The 24344-nt window shown below is 40.5% G+C and overlaps 1 protein-coding gene across 1 annotated transcript in view; it reads right to left on the bottom strand.

Annotated features, from left to right (window-relative positions):
• LARS2 (leucyl-tRNA synthetase 2, mitochondrial) overlaps positions 1-24344 on the bottom strand; it is a 116456-nt gene that overhangs the window by 81678 nt on the left and 10434 nt on the right. The window contains exons 4-5 of the mRNA XM_075921874.1: positions 11281-11372; positions 8643-8703 (exon numbers count right to left, since the gene is read on the bottom strand). Of these exons, the coding sequence (XP_075777989.1) occupies positions 8643-8703; positions 11281-11372 (153 nt within the window). The remainder of the gene's footprint in view (positions 1-8642; positions 8704-11280; positions 11373-24344) is intronic.

Genomic DNA, 24344 nt, shown 5'->3' with positions numbered 1-24344 from the left:
CATGTGTCTGGTTTTGAACCGGTCAGTCCAGAATTTGAGCTTTCTGTTCGGGAAACACATTGAGAAAAGATAAATGTCTGGTATTTTCTAAATAAGATGTAATGTAGATTGTGATGTAATGTCAAGTGAGTCCGGTATTTTTGATGAAGCCATCTGGCAACCCTATCAAAATAATGGGGACTAATTTAGCTATAACTACTCGAGAGAGATCTTGGAGTCATTGTGGATAGTTCTCTGAAAACATCCACTCAATGTGCAGCAACAGTCAAAAAAGCAAACAGAATGTTAGGAATCAAGAAACAAGGGGTCACCAAATGAAATTAATAGGTAGCCGGTTTAAAACAAATAAAAGGAAGTATTTCTTCACACAGCACAAAGTCAACCTGTGAAATTCCTTGCCAGAGGATGTTGTGAAGACCAGGACTTTAATGGGGTTCAAAAAAGAACTAGATAAATTCATGGAAGTTAAGTTCATCAATACTTAGCCGGAATGGGTAGGAATGGTGTCCTTAGCCTCGGTTTGTCAGGGGTTAGAAATGGATGACAGGAGGGGGATCATTTGATGATTACCTGTTCTGTCACTCCCTCTGGGGAAACTGGCATTGGCCACTGTTGGAAGACAAGATATTGGGCTAGACGGACTTTTGGTCTGACCCGGTACGTCCATTCTTATGGTATGATGAATGTGTGTGTTTGTTTGTTTTGCTATGTGAAAAGACTTCTTTTACCTCTTCAGAGTACTTCCTTTCTATATTTTGGAACTGTTGAGGAGCTATGCTTTTAGGTGAAGTTTGAGGCACAGGTGAAGGATCTGGCCTGCATCCTGAAAGAGGTGTATAAATGGGTGAAGAGTTATTGGTGGGCATATGAGCATGTGGAAAAGGATAAGAGAACCATGTCTGTCTTGGCCATGTTGGAGCTATCGCAATAACTCTGTCATTTTCTTCATTTTGTGTATCATTTTGGATATTAGCAGAATTAGAGGAAATGTGTATAAAAGATGTCTGTCCTATTTGAGAAATCAGGCATCCCTGAGAGATTGATGACACATGCCTACTCTGGAGCAGAATTGAGAGTTTTTTGGGGGTTTTTTTGGCTATGGAAAAGTTGTTCATCTTCAGAATTCCCAACATGTGAACACGCTGTGTCAAATGATGACATCTATTTCCCACTCACGGTCTTGGGAGAACTTTCTGCTAAGCATGTCCTCCCTCCCTCTCCTCCCAATTTATATAGAACATACATGTTATGTGTCATCTTTACATCTTTGTCTGTGATTCTGGGCAGAAGTTTTCCTGACTGTTTGTCAGCCGATGGTCAGGGCAGTGAGTAGTGTGTGTGTGTGTTATACACCCGAGACTTCAACTGCTGAGACCAGGGTCCCTTCGCAGCGGGCAACCTGGAGAAGGTTGACGGGCACCCCAAGAAGTTTACAGGGAGAGCTTATTACACCTCAGATTTCAGCTGCTAGGATACAGGATCCCTTCACAGCAGGCAGTCTAGGGAAGACTGAGAGATGCCCCAATGGATCTGTCACCTGGGAGTGACACAATCCAAAACGCCCAAGCTCTTCCTATACCTGTCCCTTATGACCGGCTGAAGTTCTTTTAAATTGTGCTTGGTTGTGTTACAGCAACTGAAGGAGTCAGGTTAAAGCTTAAACAGTTACTATTTTATTGTTACAGGGCAAACTTAGCTGTTAAATGCTACTACTGTGTTACAGATAACACAGCCACTACAAAGGACAGGACAGAAATTACACTAATAAGTCACTTACAGGTACCATGAAACCCTTTTGGTTCTCTGAGCTCTTATTAAATGCATGCAAAATAGACACCTAGCAGGTATATATTCTTACCCCTGCATTCCAGACTTGGCATGGCCAGCATCTTTCTCTCAATCCCTCGGGAAGAAGTAGGGCAAGGTTGGGCGTCCCACAGACCTCAGGAGACAATCAATACCTGTCAGCAGGTGTAGATGATTGGAGCTCAAATGGGATGGGCTACTAAACCCCTCTTTATGCCCCTTGGGTCACGTAGGCTTCTTCCTGGTCTCAAGTGGCCAATTAGGAAAAATGGCTTTGAACACCAAATTTCCCACAAAGGGTGCAAAGCATAATTCACACCTGGGAAAATGCAGACAATGGACACCTCTGGAATGTGATGGGCGAAGATTCCTCTCCTGGGACAGTGCAGGCATGTCAATTACCGGTACTAGCCATCAGGACGGCGGGAGGCCCCGAGTCGTCAGCTAGCCCATTTACTGTCTGGTTTCTGTTTATGGTAGAGTCAGGGACAGGCAGCACACCTACGTTCCCAGGGCATCAAAGGCAGACTGCCTTTCTCTTGCTCTCTGGGGGGTGGGGAGGGCGGAAACCAAGATGGGGTTCATGTCTGGCTACACTGTTCCAAGTTCTAGCATACCCAAGAAAAAAATCCTTCTAGCCTTGGACCACCATGACTTCCCACAGTTTAGGCTTTGTTCCTCAGGTGTGTTGTTGTAGAGTGAGTGAGATCTTCCCATAATGTCACTGTCCCCCCATTTATATCTACATCCTATTCGCTGGAAACCTTTTTTACTGTATCCTAGGTCAAACAGTTCCCATCGTGTAGTGCTGTCTCTGAGAGGTTTCTACTGCACACAGTTCCTGGGGTAATCCTTGTGCTTGTATGCATTTCCTCAGTAAGCTATTCACATCAGTTTGGGCTTTTTTACGGTTGTACCTGAAAGGCTACTTGTGGGTGTATTGAACCTCACAACATTTTTTAGTAGCACATACATAGCCAAACTTCATATACAATACTAACACATACAATCCTATGAGATATGAATGTTTAACAGATCAAGCCTTTTAGAATGATACCTCACAACTTATATTTTGTATAAAACATATCCTAAGTACATGACAATGGTAAATATTGGAGTATTAAGGTGTCACAGGGGTTAAAGTTTATTGCTGAGCATGTACCTGTAGTCCCAGTAATAAGAAAAGGCTCATGGGTTTTGTGTGGCTGCTAACAACTTGTTCAGAGAACTTACTTTGAGAAGGCAATCGCCTAAATACGGAAATTCCTTGTGCCGCTAACACAGAAAGGATTCTAGAGAACACTCTGAAAGTTGATTTGTATTGGAAGTAGTTCAATAAGGTTCAATCTGGGTAGCTCATGTTATGATGGAGAGTCCTGGGTTGAGACTGAATAAATGTTAGCTTCCTTTTTGACATCACTAAAGGGGGTGGAAGACCAGTTACAGACAGCAGAATAGACTGTGTCAGTACTTCATTTAAGTCGGGGGATGTGATACATACTGCAATTATGTCAGTACCCAGCAGTGGAGAGTTGGACATTTCCAAGACCAGTAAATCCTTTGGAAATCGAAATTCCTACAGTACCATAATGGGCATGAGCTCCGCAGAAGTAAGTGGCAATGGTGCCGTTATCTTTATCTTTAATTTTTTTTCATATTAACTATCGAATAGGACAATTTACCCTTCCCTTTGTCTTCCCTTTAGGGAAGTGACATCTAAACAGGGGTATGCCTAGGTCCCCTGGGTTTAAATGCTGCCTCTCCTGTGTGAGAGAGATTATTAAGTCTAACTGCAAACACTACCACGATTAACAAAGGGATTTACTAAAGCAATTCACAAGGAACAGACTCTTGTCTCAAGACAAGAATGGCAATATTGCATCTGACCAAGGTATGAGACATGGACAGCCCATATGCAGCCTAAACAGGCACTGCTACCAAAAATCTGTCATCTTAGGGCACAGAGATGCAAAGACACCTAGAATAGTGCACCCACAAGGCCACTACTCAAACAAGAACCACATGATTCTAACACAATGATTTTAGTCTGTCTTCTAAGGGAACAAACTCCTTGAATGTTGGATTGTAGGTGTTCAAATACATAAGTAGGCAATAGTGATCCCATCCTGTCCTCATCTGCAACCTAAATGCCCTCAATAGGCAAATTATAGCATACTGAAAATGGAGTCCATCTGCTGCAAGTTATTTTTTAGACTTCTTAAAATACTTGTCAGACAAATAAATATTCTTGTACGTTTAACATGAAGGTTTAAAAAATATAAACTCATAAGTCAAGTGCTGTGTTGTATTCAATTCGTGAAACTTGCACACTGAGTACACTGCCTGCGACATACACAGTATACAATCTAGATTAACTTGGACTGCCCCCTTAACAATGCTTTGTTCTTCTTGTCTCCACTCCTGAACTGCTCACAAACAGCCTCTGGCATATAAATCATTCCCAGTTATGCACTTGTAGTCTGCCAGTTTCACCCAGGTTATTACCAGCCTGACTATTACTGCAGTGCGGGGTGATCTCCGCACACTCCTAGTCCCAAAGCTTTTTCCCAAAAGTACAGGTCTTGTACTGTTCAGCTCTCTCCTGGACAATGTAAGCTCATAAGAAGGCCATCATTCTATTAACAGAAACTATGCATAAATTCTGTTATCTCAAGTGGAGTTTCTCAAACATTTCAATTCAATCACACTGGTTTAGATAAAACAAGTTTATTAACTATAAATAAATAAATAAATGATAGACTTTTAAGTGAATACAAATAATGAGGCATAAAAGTAAAAACTGGTTACAAGAAAAATAAAGATAAAATGAAACTGGTGCCTAACTAAACAGTTAGGGTTGCTAGGTGTTGGGGAATTGTGTCTTCTGTCCAGTAAAAAAAAAAACCCCAACAAAACACAGAAAATACCAGACATGCAAAATGTCTGGTATTTTTTGTTTTTCTCGGATGGAAGGCTGGTGGGGACATTTTTCCCCTGCCGCGTCTGGCGGGGGGGAAGGGGTGTCCCTGGGGCCACTTAAAACACTTTCCCCAGCCTCCCCTGCCGCATGGCCAGATACTTCTGGTTCCTCTCCTGCACGTGGGAGAGGCCCCACAGGAGATCTGGCCCGAGGGAGAAGCTCCACGTGCTGGAGCCCTGTGGCACGTCAGGCAGGCGGCAGGGAAAGAGGTGGCTGCTCCTTCCCAGGCCCAGGCCCAGGCGGCTGCCAGCAAAACTCCTTTTGCCGTGAGCAGAATGAGAGGAAAGGGGAGGGGATCCATTCTCAAAGTGGGAGGGAAGGGAAGGCCCTGAGCCCCTTCACTGCATGCGGCACCTTTTGGAACTAAGGGGAAGCCACAGCAGGGCCAGCTTCTCCCCTCGTCCCGCTCCCTTCCCTGAATAGGCTGGCTAGCCTCTGTTAAGAGAGGCATGCAGGACTGGAGCGGGGGTGGGGGGATACATTGCAGGAGTGGGAAGGAAGAGAATCGCCCCCAGCCCCTTCCCTGCATGAGGTGCATTTAGGGAGGAAGGGGTGGCCACATCTGGGCAAGCCCCAGAACTCCTTCCCTGCAATAAGCTGGTTGCATCAAGGAGCAGTGTCTTGTAGCCTAAGCTAGCCCTACACTGGACGCAATGCCTCCTTAACTGTTAAGGAGGCATGTGGAACCTGAGGGAAAGGCGGGGGGGGGGGGGGGGGGAATACCTTGTAAGCGGGGGAGGGAAGAGAAGCCCCCTCACCCCTTCCCTCCATGGGGTTAGGATTGCCAGGTGTGTGGTTTTCACCTGGACAGTCCGGCAATTGTGTCTTCTGTCCGGTTTAAAAAAAAAAAAAAAAAAAAAAAAAAAAACCCAGAAAATACCTGTATTTTCTGTTTCTCTTGGATGGAAGGCAGGTGGGGACAGTTTTTCCCTGCTGTGTCTGCAGGTCCTCCCCCCCCTGTCCCAGCTCAACCAATTTTTTTTCCCTGCCATGTTCGGTATTTTTTGTGAAACTATCTGGCAACCCTATTAACAATTTATGTTAAATTCAAACCCAAGTTTCTCTCACCACATGTTCGCAGTAATTTTACTGGCCAAACTCCTTAAAGGCCAGGACCTCTTCCTTCTGTGTAATAGTGTAGACCAGTGGTCCCCAACGCGGTGCCCGCAGGTGCCATGGCGCCCGCTGGGGCATTTATGTGCGCCTGCTGAATGATCTGGGCTGGCCCCGCCCCCGGGCGCGCGACAGCCCCGAAAGGTTGGGGACCACTGGTATAGACCATTACTACTAATTCCACTAATTCCATTAATTATGTTTGTTTTAAATGCAAACAATATACTAAGAGATCTGAGTTACTGGCTCTCTGAAATAATGTTGCTATAATATTCTGATAATGTTATAAAGCTGACCATGAGATCCTGCAGTGTTCTATCTGTGCAATTTTACTGACCACAATATGCAAACCAAAACATAAAATGGTATCTTTTAGGTTGTGACAGAAACTAATAAAAACAAGTATACAAGAGGCTGACCTCCAGTATCTAGACACAATAGGAAATTCCTTATCTACGTTATACCTCAGTTAAGTAATAAAACCACATCTGGGTTCCACTAGTCTTGCACAGGAGTTTGCAACATAGCCAAAGATAATTTTACATTTAGTCAGCTTGGTAAGTACAGTTGTGCATTTTAAGTATTACAATTTCGTTTTTATTAAATTTTGTTTTTACCATGCTCTTCTAGTATATATGTGTTACCTGTCAAGCTCTATTGAAATAGAGGAGGCACATATTTAAGCAAAATCAATACATTTCCACTAAAACAGGAAACTCCTGTTTGTCAAAGAGCCATGGGTAGTTTGATCAACCCATAATAAAGAGTATTTTCCTATCATTTTTCAGGAGATGTGGCTCTGGCAATGTTGGCTGATTTTTCCATTAAATAAGTATATATCTTCATTTCTGCACAGCTGTTCAGGCCATTAAACATCTTAGTTAAATATTTGCAAAGAACCAGCCATCTGAAATTAAGTAAAACAAAATAGAGCTCACCAGCTTATTTTCCTATGTAACAACTTCTATATGAATTTATATTAACTCTTTTTTTGCCCATTTCAGAAAACGTTGCATAGGACCCATAAGCGAAAATGTCCCTAGCACATTTTAAATCATTCCATCAATACAAGGGCTAAAACAGATGTGTGTCAGAACCTGTCACAAATATTTAGAGACATCTGAAAGGTCAGCAATTAACAAGGGGGGGCATATTTAAATAAGCTGTAAGGGAAGCAAGGGCAAAGGTCATAGACTAGCCACAATCCACAATAGGAGAATTTGGTTGGACTCATTTCACTTAGTCTGACAATCTTACCTCACAGCAGCCATATACCCTTCCCTTTTCAGTTGCCAACATCCTAGATATGGCCAATGTTGTAAAACTGGCTAATAGATAAAGTTATGTTAAAGATCTAAATAGTAGATAAATGTTCTTACTTCTCCTGAAGGACTGTCTGCAATATTATACTTAACTCTTTATAATACATTACAGTAGGCACACACAGGTTTACCCAATTTGAAAGTTTTATCATAATATGGATAGAAAAGCTCTCTGACACAAAAAGGCTTACAAATGCATGAAAACATTTAAGTGTAAACCATGTGTTAGATGCACTCTCTCAGCCTGTTCTTCCCAAAGCCACTTCTTGGCTATGCAGGACACTTATCTTACTTAAACTGCAACAGTGAGGATCTCATTGCCACACACAGTAGCATGATTTTCAGATTTTTGCCATGTAATTCAACGTCCTTAGCTCTAAATCTAATGAAAATAGAGAGCAGTCTTACACTGGTAGGTAGAAAACAAACCCTCTTTACTTTTAGAGCTGTAGTCCTGCCATAAAAACCCACTGTTAACATCTTTGCCTTTCTATGCAGAATCATACTAACGTAATAAGCAGAGTTTACCAGTGAGAATACAAAGATAGTGAATAACTTCAATCTGTTGATAAATGCAATAACCCTGCAATGTAAGTGCTTCAGAAAGAAATACATTTTCATTCTTATCTCCATAATTGCACAGTCTTTTGTCTGATTTTCTTTACCTTAAAAGCCTTAGTAACAGCTGCTTCTCAAGCACTTCTGTTTTAAATAGATCTTCCAGCTTCCAATGTGCTTTCCTCCCACCCTCCCTCCTGTGGTGATACAGACAACTATGATAATACAAGCCAATGCTTTATAGTCTCTTAAACAGAATAATCCAGCATTTAAAGATACTATTTTGAACAATTTCTTCACTCCCAGCACACGATAAATATGTGCATATTAAAAAGCATATCTGAAAATATACATCTTATAAAAGATGGCCCAAAAAACTAAGGGAAAAATTATTCTAATGCACAAATGAGATGAACAGGCTCAGAGGGGAATCAGTGTTAGTCTGTACGTGCAAAAATAACAAGGAATCCTGTGGCACCTTAAAGACTAACCGATTTATTTGGACATAAGCTTTTGTGGGTTTTTCCCCACAAAAGTTTATGCCCAAATAAAACTGTTAATGTTTCAGTTGCCAAAAAAAAAAGCAGTGTTCCCTTCACCCCCCACATTATGGGGGATGGGGTGGAGGGGAAGCGGTGTCAGTGATTATCTCAAAAGTGGGGAAAGTTTGGTAACTAAGTTTTCCAAATTTGTTTCAAGTATATTCATGCTGTGTAGTAGTCTGAAGCAGTAATCATCCCAGATTTACATATTATACAGTTTCTTTTTTACCTAACATTATACAATTATGGAGTTATTATTCTATTTTGCACTATTTTCATACATTTAAAAAGACGTAAAATCTTACAGGAAAAAAAGCTTACCCGTTCCCAGCTAAAAGACAGACCCAGTGCATCAAGCTGATCCCGCATGTGTTTAATATTACTGCAAAAGAAAAATATGAAACAAGCACATTAAAGAATATATCTAGCTATTTTTTATTATGTAATGCACTTGTTATCAGATGCCTGTAAAACTCTTTGAACCAGAAAGGTACAACAGAAGAGTCAAATATCATTAAACTACATAAACAGTCCAATGAAAGTAGTTGTCTAACAGGCAAATCTTTCTTATGTGAACACTTTAAACTTAAAGGCTTCCAATGCATTTTTGTTCAACTTTTAATGACCATCTGAACTACACACTGATTTTTGCCTATACTTTGAGTGTAACTGAAGAGAGGAGGCCAACTTTTTAGTTTTGGAAAAAATGCTTTTCCATGATTATTTACTGTGTGTTTTGCAATTTAAATAAAAAAATTCCAGTGTAGACCTGACCTTAGTTTGTTTTGTTCTCTCTCTTGCTATGTGTGCGCGCACATGCACACACGTCATTCTGCATCACCACACCCCCAACTCCAAGCCCAGAACATGCCCCCTACTCCGGAAATAGCCTCTTGCCATGCTAACAGCACCATCAGAGGCTTCCCCTTTGACTGGCTTCTTCGCCTGCAGCCCTACTGGCTGCAGCTCCTCTGTGTGCCACCCCCAGCCTCCTCACTCATCCCCCTCAGCCAAGACTCTGCATCCACAGCCTGCTCAAACACTGCCCTCTGCCCCCTGACCTCTTGCCACACTACCAAAGCTGCTGGCAGGCTTCTCCACTGACTGGCCTCTGCAAAATGGGGTGGGAGGATGGTGGCTCCATCCCTGCACACCTCCTGAAGCAGTGTCTGCCTGCCTCTGGGATCATCCCCAACCTGCCCATCCCATGCACCTGCCACGCAGCTTTCTTCTGTGCGGCCTGGGCCTGCTTATAGCACTTTGGGGACGGGCTGCAGGTTTCCCCCCAAATGAGAGGCTCCGGTGTGTACCAGTGACCTGGGGCCAGACCCCTGGCTCAGAGGCTCTCTTCTGAGCCCACCACGAGCTGGGCAGGTCTTGGCCACACTGCACACCCTGCTCTTTAGGGATGGCACAGTCACACTGCACCCCAGCCGCCTTCCCAGCTCTCCAGAGCGCCACTCTGCACTCTGGGCTCCCTGAGCTCGCCATGGTGCAAAGATGCCCCAATAGACCTGTTCAGAAAGGCTGGGCTGCGGGTGGGCTGTGGTTCCTGCTGTGGTGGCTGGGGCTGTGCTACCCGGGGCTGTGCTACACGGTCTGGTGGTGCTCCTGAGGAACGGGGCGCACCGCTCGACAAATTTGTGGGAGGGGACAGGGTGTGTGTAGGGAGGCAGGAAGGGATAGAGTGTATGTGGAGATGGGCAGTGCAGTAAGGGGGGAAGGTGGGGGTCAGGGAGATATGGGAATGGAGGCAGGGGGATGGGCAGTATGGGGTGGGGATTTGGAGGGATTAGGGAAGGATGGGGATGTAGGAATGGAGGAAGGAGGTGGGGGTAGGGATGGCTGGAGGGGGATGAGCAGTGTAGGGTGGGGAGGAGGAGAGGTTAGGGAGGATGGGTGAGTATAGGAATGGAGGTGGGGGTAGGGATTGTAGCCTGGGAAAGAGTTTTGTGAAAATTTTACATGAGTAAGGCTGGCCAATCTGATTAGAATAGATCTAAATTCGCCCTCTATCCCAGATTACAATTCCGTGGAACCACAAGTCTCTTCCTCTTGAGGTCAACAGACGACCAACCACAACACCACCTCAGCTCAAGGAATGAACTAGAAAATAGTTTTATTGCTAATGGAATAATGATTATGATCACCACAGCAAACACTACAGTAAGAACACAAATCACTTGAATTCCTTCCCAAAATGTCATTAACATAATTAATCCCAAACTTATCTAAGTATACAAAAAGTAATGATAATAATAGTAATAATAATAATTCCTACACACACAAGAATCCCAAGGTGGATGGAGAAGGGTGGCAATAATTCTATGAGCTCAGCAGTTTACACTTTCCTCTGAACTACCTTTATGTAGTACATGATTTACTCCTGGGAGAATACTGTGCCACTGTGTGCATGCATATTAATGAGCCGTTCATATGTTTGATTATTTTGCAAAGAAAAACACTTCTGAGAATGTTAATACTACTGAGTGGAACAAAACAAAAACAAAACAAAACAAAAACAAACAATAATGGGAGAAATAGAGCCCAATTTTGAGAGGTTTGGAACACACAACTCGCACTGAACTTAGTAGGAAATATAAGTGCTTGTCATGTCCTAGGGTCAGGCCCAAATGAAGGGCCAATCATCTTCCACCCTCAATTTGATCGTGAAAATGTCAGCAAATCCACCCAGATAATTCATCTCCCTTAGTTATGTACTCTAGCAATTTTTATTCAAGAACAAATTCAAAACCTACTTATGCTGATCTCAGAGTTTGGGAAATGTCACATTTATACTATTCAGCTACTATGTCTTCTACAACTTGCCATCTGGAGTAGACCACCTTTCGAGTTTATAAAATCACAGTGCTATACTTCAGCTTTTAAAAATTTAAGCAACAGTACAATTCATTATTTATATTGTGAATCTGATAAGTACCTAGTAGATAAAACATACCTTTGTGTCCAGTTTGCTGGGTGCAGCCCATGTTCAATTGCAGCATTTTCTGCAGGTAATCCAAATGCATCCCATCCCATTGGATTTATCACCTTGTAACAAAAATTGAAAAATGTTATCCTTTGTCACTTTCTGGAGTGAAGTTAGTAACACCTTCAGGGCTCAAAATAATGAACTGTTTCACATTTCAACATTTGCTTTCCCTGATTTGAGTCACTCCAAAAAGTGCCCACTGAGACTAATTCAGCTTTAATGGAAATATGAGAAATATCTGCCTGCTGTAGTTTGGTGACATAGGGAATATGAATGAAGTAGGAGTAGTTAATTTATAGATCACTCGCATAGTGCTTCTAAATCATTATTTCAGTAATGGGTTAACATTAACAACATCAGCCCTCTGTAATTGGTTACTATGCCAGAAGGCAAAACAACTGACATTACGAGTCTGAAGAAGCAGTTGTAATACAAATCTTTGTACTAGAAAAGGGGGAAAAAATGAAGAACCAGTATATCTGGACACAAATTCCTGGATCGGAGAACCTGTTGCATAGCTCCTGGTCAAATCTGAACCTGTAGCGTGCCTTTTCATCCAATTCTTGTATTTTGGTTTAAGTGAGAACCAAGAGGAAGGAAAGAGTTTCAAATAGCCCTAAATAATTCAGGCAAAACAAAACATACACAGAGACCCTAAACAAGTTTTGCTGAAAACAATCTTGGGAATTTTGGCTGAAGACTTTTACACACAATATTTTAGAAAGATGTCAATTAAAAGACAACTGAAAAACACAACAGAAATAGTAATAGAGAGATAACCATGTTAGTCTGATCTTGCTAAAACAAAAGGAAAAACTATGTAGCACTTTAAAGACTAACAAGATGGTTTAACAGGTGATGAGCTTTTGTGGGCCAGACCCACTTCCTCAGATTATATTCTGGAAGAGAATTGGCATGACCATAGAAAAGCTCATCATCTATTAAACCATCTTGTTAGTCTTTAAAATACAACAGAAATAAAGAGGTTGATTTAAAGTGGGGGAAACTATAACTTTCGAACGGATAACTATCCGATTAGTCAGTCAGAAGTACAAGGTAAATTCAAGAAGCTTTTTTATTTTCCTGAAAGTCTGGTAACTGTGTACAAATGGTTTAATTTAACACCTTAATACTGCTGCTGTTGCAGGACCATGGATGTTGCTGGACCAGAGCACTACAGCATAGCCCCGCGGCTGTGGAGTCCGGCAGCTTTAGAGCAGTGGAGCCCCAGCTACCCTGGGGCTAGTAAAGGAGCTGGGAGCCTGGTGGCCCTAGATGCAGGAGAGCCTGGTGATTTGCCGATAAACTCCAAGCTCTCCCAGGATTTGTCAGCAGAGGGGCCTGACCTACCTTTGTCTGGCAAACTCCCTCCTTTGGGATTGGTCAGGTCCTGAGCGTGCATACCAGGGAGGTTCAACCCATAGTTTGGCACACTCGAGACCTGACCAGTGCCTAAACAAATCTGCCAGACCATGGAAGGTCAATATTGTCTAGCAGCATTACCAACACTTCCACTGCTTACTGGGATGTTAGAAGACATTTAGGGGTAAATTAGAGCTAAATAACAGCACAGAACACTGAGAGCCAGGACTGGTGGCTCTAAACAAACCATATGGGGCCACAGAAAACCAAACCAAACCAAACCACAGACCATGCACACTTAGTCATCACCTACCATTCCATACCGAAACCCATACAGGGTACCATTAAATCATGGGCAGAGAACCGTAGCTCCTGACTTGTCTGGATCCGGCCCCTGAGGCTCAGGACCCTTCCTGCATTGGGGACCCTGTGCTGGCATTCTAGCCCTGTGGTGGAGCAGCTGGGGAGACTGGAGCACACAAATCTACAAGACTGGGTCTCCCAGGCTCTAGTGTGTGAGGAGTTTTTGTGTGCAGCCCCAGATTGATTTTTCTGTGGGTCAATGGGCCCCCAACTCAAAAAAAGTTCCCCACCAGTGCATTATACAGTTACAAGCCATCCTTGATGGGGACTGCATCCTGAAAGAAATCTTTCCTGGACCCCACTTTTGTGGTCTTCAAACAGAAGGAAGCTCCCAACAGAACACAAGGATTCTAAGTGGCACCTGACCTTGCAATAACAGATGGAAAACCTCCACATATCTCTACTGCGAAAGTGATCAATAACCCTCATAACAACACACCTTTAAAATCCATGGTCCTACATATGCCTATCACAACATGTGATATGTTCCATCCAATGCATGAAATGCCTCAATAACTATGTAAATAAAACTTGACAATCACTACGTTCTCAAATGAACTCAGAAACACGATAAAAGACACTCTGATCATGGTAAATGATAAAACGATTGCTATCACTCGAGGACAAACTCTTTTCGCAAAGCAATCCCTCCATATCTGACATATCAGTCTTTGTCTTCAAAGGAAACCTGCACAATATCTTCCAAAGATGAGCCTAGGAGCTTGAATTCACAACTCCACTAGACACTAAGAATCATGGACTCAAGAGTTACTTGTTTTATGACTTGTTACAACACGCTGTAACCCACTAACCCTTCCTTCTCCTAACTGTCCACTTCAATTTAAAAAGTCTTTTACAACATGTGTTTATGCCTTATCCTTAACGATTTGCCCCACGTCGTATTTAGCTGTGACACTCTAATTATCTTTTTCAGACTGAAGAACTCTGAAGTTTGAAAGCTTATCTTTTTCACCAACAGAAGCTGGTCCAATAAGAGATCTTACCTAATGCACTAGGCCGCTCATCACAATAAAAAAACCATGCAATCATTGTACTCTGTGCCTTCCTATTTAGGTCTATCAATCTTGGAGGAAATTTTAACATTTATTTTTCTGAGGTGATACAGTACTGATATCTCCTCACAGATTTTTTTTAATCAATATCTGGAATTCTTATTCTTATTAGGACATCAATTTAAGAGTTTCAACAGCAAAAGATATTTTGCTCTAATAGGTATCTAAGGTGACCCTAAAATTTAAGGACCAAAGAAATATTTACATTTGAGGTTTTACTGAAGCCTTAGTTTTAGAGACATATTACAAATATTCGCAAGTCAAACTCCAGAATAGATGTGTCTATGTAGTTGCCATAGAGACTAATGTAGTGCACATAATATATTACAGAAAATCATTTCAAGTTCACTGTCTCTTTTATCTCTATACCGGGGTGAGGAACCTTTTTTGGGTCAGGGGCCACTGATGAACAGAAAAGTCAGTTGGGGGCTACACCAAAGTGAGAAGCAAAAAGAAAAACAAAAACACTCACTGATGTGGCCCCCAACTAAGAAGCAGAAAGACACTTTCCACATTCCCCTTACGTACCATAGCCTAGGGCTAATAGATTTTGTGGGTCTCCTTAGACTCTGGGGTAGGGCCAAACATGAAGAGTTCAGTGTGGGGGAGTGGGATGCCAGGAAGCAGGCTTGAAGTGGTGGAGGGCAGGGGTGAGTCCTGAGTGGGAGGAGGGGTGCATAATGTGAGCAGAAGGAGCTTGCAGGAGTGGGCTGGGGGTTGGGGTATCTGAGAGGGCAGGAGCAGGCTAGGGATGCAGGAGTGAGGGCAGGAAGGGGTGCAGTAGTAGGGTTGGGGAGTGGGCGATGCTGGTGCAGGGTCCCCAGTGGTGGGGGGGAGGGCTGAATTCGGCCCCCAGGCCTTAAGCTCTCCACCCCTGCTCTATAGTAAGAATGGATTAGAAAGGTTTGTGAAATGCACTTGTCTAAATAGTAAGATGTCTGTTCCTTTTGACCAAAATCAGGGAATCTACAGATTACAATAGTTCCCACACAGCTCTCAACACTATCCTTGTCCACTCAAGTAACATGGACACAGCACAAGAGAAAGATGCCTATTCAACTGAGTATGATTCCTATAGTACTGAATACAGGATAGAAATCAGAGAAGAGCATCTGAAATACACACCTTACTTGTAAATCAGAAGATACATCAAACTCAAATAATACTGAGAAGATATAAGGACAGTTTTACTACTGTCATTTTCTAAAAAGAAAACAAACAAATCAGGGACAAAAAGAAAATAATTTGTAAGGCATATGGATATGTGCATCAGTTCCTTAGTTATGTACAGTGATTCAGGCACCATCAGAAAACACACTATTTCCCCCATGATTACAGATGAACCAATGAAATGTGAGAAAGTCAATCACTTTCTTATATATTGACTTGACATTGACTTCAGAATAAGGTCACTATATCTTGTGGTTATACAACTGACTGACCAATTCTGCTTACTAAGAGATCATTGAGCACAGCAGTAGCCTCTTCCTGGGCTGAGAAGTCTTGTTATATGAACATAAGAACGGACGTACTGGGTCAGACCAAAGGTCCATCTAGCCCAGTAGCCTGTCAGCCGACAGTTGCCAGCACCAGGTGCCCCAGAGAGGGTGGACCGAAGACAATGATCAAGCGATTTGTCTCCTGCCATCCTTCTCCAGCCTCTGACACACAGAGGTCAGGGACACCATTTCTATCCCCTGGCTAATAGCCTTTCATGGACCTAACCTCCATGAAATTATCTAGCTTCTCTTTAAACTCTGTTATAGTCCTAGCCTTCACAGCCTCCTCTGGCAAGGAGTTCCACAGGTTGACTACACGCTGTGTGAAGAACTTTCTTTTATTAGTTTTAAACCTGCTACCCATTAATATGATAGGTGTTCCCTAACCCACCAGATAGCAAGAAAAAAATACACCCGTAGTGGGCAACCTCTAGCCCATCAAGTTCTACGTGTGGCCTGCAAAACATCCTGCTGGTTTCCATCTTCATAGTTTTTTTTCTTGCCAGTATTACTAGCGTGACACACAAGGGCAAATGACATGAGGTTCATGATGCTTGCACACAACATTGACTGAAAGAGCCATGTGCTCCCTCTGCATCCAAAAAAAAAAAAAGTGATGCTATGGTTCAATTGGCACCCCCTGCAAATTGTAGGTATACAAGCACCATTAGCAAAACTACCTTATCCTAGGAGATGTCTTGATTACAACAATCCTGCAGCCCACTGACATGAAGGAGGGCCATTTATGTGGCCCACTCATTAGCCTTGATTGTCCATCACTGTAATAGACCCATCTCCCAGTTCAGGCTCTTTTCTGTAATTCTCAGGAGGTCTACACTTATTAAGTGAGAGAGTCAGCAGAAAGGACATTTAGAGACAGTAATAAGTCAGTTCTGAGAGAGAGCATTAGCAGAAAGGAAGAAAGCGCTTAACCAAATAAGTATGCTCTTTGTTCCACATTCCCTCATCAGCGATTTTAACCTAACAAGCAGTAGGTGAGCTCATATAGAGGAAGGAAAGCACAACAAGCTTGTGGCCAAAAACTACTCCTATTATTAGGAAGCAACTGCTATTCAGAAACTGGTATTCTGTAATCTGCATTTTTACATGGGCCCATGAAGTTACCTCAATAAAGGTTACTTAATATCATGTTCCTGACCATTACCACACACAATCTCTTGTCTCTTCTAGAGAAAATTTCTGAGAAGGGTGCAATTGGGCCAACTCTAACAGAAAGTGATATATTGAAAGATTTTTAGATTCCAAAGAATCAAGCTTAACATTAGGTCATGGCACAGAAACCGTGTTAGTTTCATGATGTGGTCCATAATCTCAGGACAATGGGACAGAACTCAGATGCCCAGGTGCTTCTGTCAGTGATAAATGACTGTTAACCAGGAGGCCCTGTTAACATGATTACAGAATTGAAAGAGGAAGATTTAAGATAGTTTCATCCATTCCTCTCAGAGATTTCAGACCCCTCCTCTTGGAAAGTTTTCAACTGTGCAATCTCTTTATGTTCTGTCTTGACAGACACCTTATTTCATGTTTGTGTGAAATTGTTGGGTGAGATCAAGAATGCTACATGATAACACTGTCAATATTCTGATAATATTCAACTTTATCTCCCTATCGATTTGACTAAAGAAGGCATGAAAAATGATTGAAAGCCCTTTGCTTAATTGCTAAAAGGAAACAAAGGGCTTGTTTGCATTTTTGGAGTCGTTGGTATTAGGGATGTTAAGGACTAGTCAACTATCCAATAAGCATATGCTTATCAGATAGTCGACAGGATAGTTGACTAGTCGCTTCCATCCCCCTTCCCCCGCCTCTATTTTATAGAGGCAGCAAGAGGCGGGGTGAGACCCAGGCTCCGTGCAGTGCTGCTGCTTTGAAACTGATGCGAAGTTTCAAAGGGGCAGCATCGCCCTATTGACTAATCGAATAGTTGATGCAAAAATTAATCAACTACTCGATTAGTCAATTACACGATACTTAACATCCTTAGTTGGTATATAAGGAATAGTGTGTCATAAGCTGCCCTGTAGTTCTTCTTTCATGATGTGCTGCATTCCGTTATGAAAACTTATAAATGTACCAAAAATTACATCTATTTAATAAACTTTATACAGGTTGAACCTTTCTAGTCCAGTACTCTTGGGGTCTAACTGGTGCTGAACCAGAGAATTTGCCAAACCATGGGAGGGTAAATATTATCTACCAGCATTACCAATACTTTCACTGCTTACAGGGATCTTAGTAGGGATGTAAGGAAGTAGTCGACTACCCGAAGAGCTTATGCTTATTGAGTAGTCGAGATGACTACTCACTTCTCCCTCCTTGCTGCCTCTGTGTCAGCCAGTGCTGGAGGGAGTCGGCTTAAAAGCAGTTCCCCCCCCCCATCAGCGTCTCTGTGGTGTGGGGGGAGGGAAGACAGAGGAGGAAAAGCCTGATTCAGTCTTGGCTCATACCGCCCCCAAGAGTTAACCCCGTTGCAGCTATGAATTTTAAATATAGTAGGAACTAGGCTGCCTGTGCGCCTGGCTCCTACTACATTTAAACTTCAGTGCTGCGGTAGGGGTGGCAAGCAGCCCTCCTCTTATCGACTAATTGATTAATATATGGAAATTCAATCAACTATTACTCAATTAGCTAATTAATCACAACTTAACATTCCTAGCTTTTAGAAGACATTTTGGGGGTAAATTAGAGTTAAATAACAGCACAGAACACTGGGAGCCAGGACTGGTGGCTGTAAACAAACTTTATGGGATCACGAGAAAGTTGGCCACATGCATAACTGGACCTCAAGGTAACTAAAATCATGCTAGACCATAGCTGTTGCTGGATCAAAGTGTGCCAGACTAGAGAGATTCAACCTGCATATAGATATTATTTATTTTAAAGCTGGAAGGAGAAGACAACCTCAGACAAAAACAAATGTTATTGTTTAAGTGATAAAGAATTTGAAGGACCAATGGCCTAGTATGTTTTGACAGATCCTACATTCCTCTACTTACCTATACATTTGAGTGAGAATGATATTTAAAAATAAGCTTTCCATCTGAGATAAACTTAAAAGGCAATTTGAAGACAATCAGCTAACAGAATCTGATATGTAGAAGCTAAAAATCAGGAAGACAAGGAACTGGAAACCCCAAAACTGTGAATATCTGACTACTATGTATGATCATGTAAGCAGCATTATTTCAATAATTCTCTGCAACAGAGTGTCATTTTATAACATTCCACTAATCTACTGCCCAATTAAAAGAAAAATCAACCCACAGACTTCTATCATCATAATAACTATGCTTATGTAATGCTCTAATTTATTTCTATTCTTGCTCCCAAAAGAAATAAAAAATGCAAAATTATTCTCTTACTCTATGTCCATACACAACAAAAACTGCTTAGACAACACAATGAGGTCTCTGTCATCCTCAGTCTTTTAAGTTCTTATCATGTTTAATTGCATCCCCCAAAAATTTCTCTTTTTTTAATGTCAAAGTCAGTCAGCTAATCAACATCTTAGTTATGTGCCTTTGGAAAACTGGATTCAAATTTGACTTAGTTCTCATGAGATGTATATGGTGCTATCCACTTAATCTGAAATACAGTAACCATCTAACAATTTAACAAAAGGGGCAACATTTCCTCAGGAGAAGCTAGTAGAAGTAAAAGCTAACAATGATCAGAACTGAAGTGCAATGGTATAACATGTCATTGTGACAAGTGCATTATAAGGCTTAGGTAGATCTGTTTGCCTGTCTTCAATACCATCAACTGCCTACATTTCCAAAAGCACTAGCATAAGACAGACATGACAAGAATCTCAAGCCATTTCAAAGAAGGAATTTGTGATGTGGTTATGAGGGAAAAATCATTTCAAGTCCCTTTGGGATATGGAAATGATACCAGAAACATTCAAAGTAGGTCTGGAATCCCATCCATTAGGAAATTTTTTTTAACTATAATTAAAATAAATCTATCCACAATGCAGAGGAATGGAGAAGTAGTCACTTCCAACTGAAAAAAAATCTTATAATAATTTTCAGACTATCACTACAGTATGATTGCCAGTCATTGATACAAAAATTGGTACTCTCACTTATGGTATTAATTTTAATCTATAATTCTATTAAAATAACATCATGGAAACAAATTAACTGGATTTCTCTGTGTTTACTCATTCTTAAGAGAATTATTCTTAGACCCTGGAAGGACACATATGGTCAATTTGTGTAGGAATTTGATAGAAACACTGTAGACAGAAATCACTGATTTATTTGAAAAAAATTAAAAAGCATTTTATTTAAATCAGAATTTTTAATTTGCTATTTAAAATTATATATCCTCCTTTTTAAAATTAAACCTGTTTAAAAGGATAACCGAATTTATACAAATTATGTTAAAGCCATAACTTTTATAAATTCTTAAAACATTTCAGTAACAAGCATGCTCAGTCCATGATCCACTATCAAGAACTAAGTTAGAGCTAAGGTTCTTTTCTATATAAAGAAACAATAAGGGGAAAACATAACTTGTGAGATCAAGTTAGGGCTTTTTAAATATGGCAAAACAGGTCAGCCTATGTAAATTAGGAGAATGCAACATTTTCAAGAGGCTTAGGCAAGAAGAAACTTTCCAATCACTTTCCCTTGGGCATATTTGAAAATTTTCCCAGGATGACCTGAAATAATTAATTCATTAACTACATTTAATCACTCTATTTAATAAACCATTTTGTTGTAAATGTGAAACATTTTGATATATGAAATTTATATATACAAAACACTTAAAGGTTGTTTTGAGTTATAAAAACAAATGTGACATGCTGTTTTGTGGGTTTAAAGTCCAGTTAACATATAATACAGCTTGAGACAAATTATGAACAAAAAGTTAATTATCTAGTAAAATAAGCAATACTTAATTCACCTTCTAACACAGTAAAATGTATAATAAATCTGAAAATATGAAGTTATATAATTGCTTAAATAAATGTATGTCGTTACAGTGCATCCTCCTAGGTAGCAAAAAGATATACCAAATGCAGTGTAAAGGCTCTATTTAGTTGTAAAGAAACATGTTTTAATGGCTCTATCAATGAATGAGAATGCACCCGTCTTTGGAAAATAAAGTAGTACATATGCAAAAGTGTATTAAAATCAACTATTTATTCACCTGGTGAATTAAATCAAGATTTAAATCATCTTGATAACAACATTTATGGTAGAATTTTTTGCCTCAAATGGAGGCAAGCTGGATGACTTTAAAAATATTTCTGACATTTTTCAAGATTTATAAAGTCCACAATGCCCTCAAAATAAAGATTTTTTTTTAAATACTGAAAAGAAAATGTGATAGGTTGGTCCAAATCATCTCTCATTGAATTTACAGAAGAGTATGTATAAATTCATTAAGAAATAAAGTATAAATTAACATTTATTTCTGTTTGAAGCTAGTTGATTTAGGGAATACTTTTCTTGTAAATTAAAATCTACACATTGATTTCTCCATAGCACTTTTGAAAAATAAGTTTTGTAACAAGATTTGTAATTAATACTATATATCTGAAGATCTATTTTAACAGTATTTGTATCTGAGAAATAAGATTATTACTTTAAGGTCACATTTTTTAAAAACAGTATAATCTGTAGTGTTAACAGTAAAATATTTGTCTTCAGTAATTAAAATGTAAACTATTTGTCCTATAATGAATGTTACATTAGAAACCTTTTATTCAACAACCTAACCCAGGAGCCAGACAGGACTTTAGGTTTACATATAACCACAGTTCTGTCAGAAGATTAAGTGGAGTCATTCCCAATGGATCATGGGCCAGATGCTCAGGTGACATAAAATAGACTTCATTTGTATTCTATGTTAGTGCTAATGGACCTAGATCAGACAGAAGAATAGTTCTTCATCTTCATGCAGAAACCTTAAATGTGAAAATGTTAAAAAAAGATTATCTTTTCTACTATATCCATTTCTTGAGGAAAGCAAGCAAATATAAATGGCATTGTTCTCTAACTTTAATATTTTCACCCAGAAAAACATTTCAAAATAAAATGTGCCATAATACAAAAGTTAATAATTTCTATTGGGAAGAGATGTAAGAACTTATAGCCTGGCAAAATTCAAATTTGCTTTTTTGCTGTATAAAATAAAATAAAATAAAAAAAAAAACTCTCCAATTCATGCTTTCAAAAATACATTTTGGTTTGTTATTTTTTTAAAATTGTCATGCATTTACAGGTTGAACCTCTCTGGTGCTGAAGCAGAGAATTTGCGGATCCATGGGAAGTCAATATTATCCAGCAGCAACATCAACACTTTCACTGTTTACTGGGCTCTTAGAGACATTCAGGGGAAAATTAGAGCTAAATATCTTGCTAGGGTTTGTCCTCCTTTGGGCAGGGGGTTGGACTCGACCTCCTGAGGTCTCTTCCAACTCTATGATTCTATGATATAACGGCACAGAACACCAAGAGCCAGGACTGGTGGCTGTAAACAAAATTTATGGGACCATGGGAAACTTGGCCACACCCATGACAAGTAGACATCTGGCTAACTAAAATCATGTCAGACCATGGATGTTGCCGGACCAGAGAGTGCTGTATTAGAGTGGTTCACAACCTGTACTGCATATTTAATAAAATCCCATCATGTAAGGAAATTAATTAATTTCTCTTGGTTTTCAAATGGAAACTCTGAATCCCTTGTCTGTTGTAATCATCACATATAGCAAACCTGTAAAAGATTAGAAACAGAGACTGTTTCTTGAAAATACAGACAAGGATTCAGAAATTAATCTATATAAAGGAGAAATTCAAGAGTGATGACAGTGATTCCTACATTGTAGGAATTAGTAAAGCTCGTAACTTCAAAAAGGCTCCAGAACATTTCTTTTCATGCAAAAATTCATCATGACCTAACAGCTCTGAGTTTGACACACAATGAAAATCACGGAAGAGACCTTTTATGTCTGTTATGGTATCTGAAGATTGAATTCTTTGGCTGATCATCATTAGTCATAAACAGATGTTCAAGCAGGTTAACAAAGGCAAAGATATGCCTATTTATAGCTCCCTAGGAAATTCAGTGTTCTGCAACCACTGCTTCTAATACACTTCACAGTCTTTTTTCACATGAAAGAAAAAAAGAATATGAAGTACGAGGTCTGAAACTTCATCAGATAAAAACTGGTTGGGAGAAAATTCTTTCAGAACTCCTCAGATAATGAAAGTGAGGCAACCTCAGAAATAAAGACCAACTTTTGGAATGAAAATGAGATAGCCACAAACTTTGGTGGATGCAATTTAACTTCATCTTCTACCACCAAAATTTGTATATTTCTCGGGCATGTGCATAGTTGGCTTCTTGCATCAGTGTTGTGTATACTCACTAGTACTACTCTTAATGGAAAATGCAATATACCGTAAGTAAATAATAACTATTCTCATGAACACTGCACATAGAAAACACGTGATTCTTTTGTCTTGGCAGACCCAGAGGAAGTACAACAACACTGGGGGACTTGACAGTTTTTTCTAGCACAATTTGCTAAGGGATAGAATGTAAAAGATTCAAAATTGTTGGTTGTATTTATGGATCAGTTGTAGTGATGGAGCGCTGCTTCTGGGTCTGAGAAATGGCACTGACTGCTCAGATCACATCATAATGCAGGCCTGGGACAAAGAACACTGGCTGAAGAACTTTCAGATGTAAAAGGCCTCATTCCTGTGTCTGTGTAATGAGCTTATTCCCGCTTCCCAGCAGAACACCACCAGATGAGAGTTGCATTGACAGTGGAGAAGCAACTAGTGATTACACTATGAAAAGTTACAATTCCAGATTCCCACTGACCAGCAGCAAATAATTTTGGAGTTTGAAAATCTACGTGGGGACTATTAAGTCAAGTCATGAATCATTTCCTGCTACAAAAAGACTGACACTCAGCAACGTGCAGGGCACAGTGCATGGATTTGTAGCAATGGTATCCCAGACTGCATTGCGACAGCATGCATATCCCTATTTTGACACCAGCCCACTTTGACAGAGAATACATTAAGGGCACGTCTATGCAGCAGGACTAAAGTAAAAAAAAGCTAAGCAACTTCAGCTACGTCAATAGCACAGCTTAAGTCGAAATAGTTTATTTCAGCTTATGATGCTGTCTATACAGCAGGAAGTCTGAGGAAGAGCACTCTTCCTCTGACTTCCCTTACTCCTCATAAAATGGAGGTTTACAAGAGTTGGAGTAAGCAGTCCTCCAGCTCGACATTATTTCGAAATAACTGCTTGTGGTGTAGATGCAGACAATGTTATTTCGGAATAATGTAAATTATTCTGAAACAACACAGCCGTATAGGCATACCATAACAGAAAAAGGCTATTTTTTTATGGTTTTGCAAGCACTGGCGGATCAAGGGGAACACACTTCTCTGCCATCGATGTGGCTGGTCAAAGAAGATGCATGATAATCACATTCTTAAGAACTCAGGACTCTTCAGAGACCTACAATCAGACATTCTTTCCAAGATGGGGGATTACCATTGGCAATACTGAAATGCCAATAGTGACCACACCTACCCCATGTTCCTTTGCTGATGGAGTCATACCAGCCACTAGAAAGCTCAAATTCAACTACCAGCTCAGCAGGTACAGAATAATTGCTGAATATGTTTTTGGTAGATCAAAGAGACTGTGGTGGCATTTACTCACTAGA

Source organism: Pelodiscus sinensis, chromosome 2 (genome assembly GCF_049634645.1).
Source record: "Pelodiscus sinensis isolate JC-2024 chromosome 2, ASM4963464v1, whole genome shotgun sequence".
NCBI classification, from domain to species: Eukaryota; Metazoa; Chordata; order Testudines; family Trionychidae; genus Pelodiscus; species Pelodiscus sinensis.
This window is presented reverse-complemented; position numbering and strand designations above follow the sequence as displayed.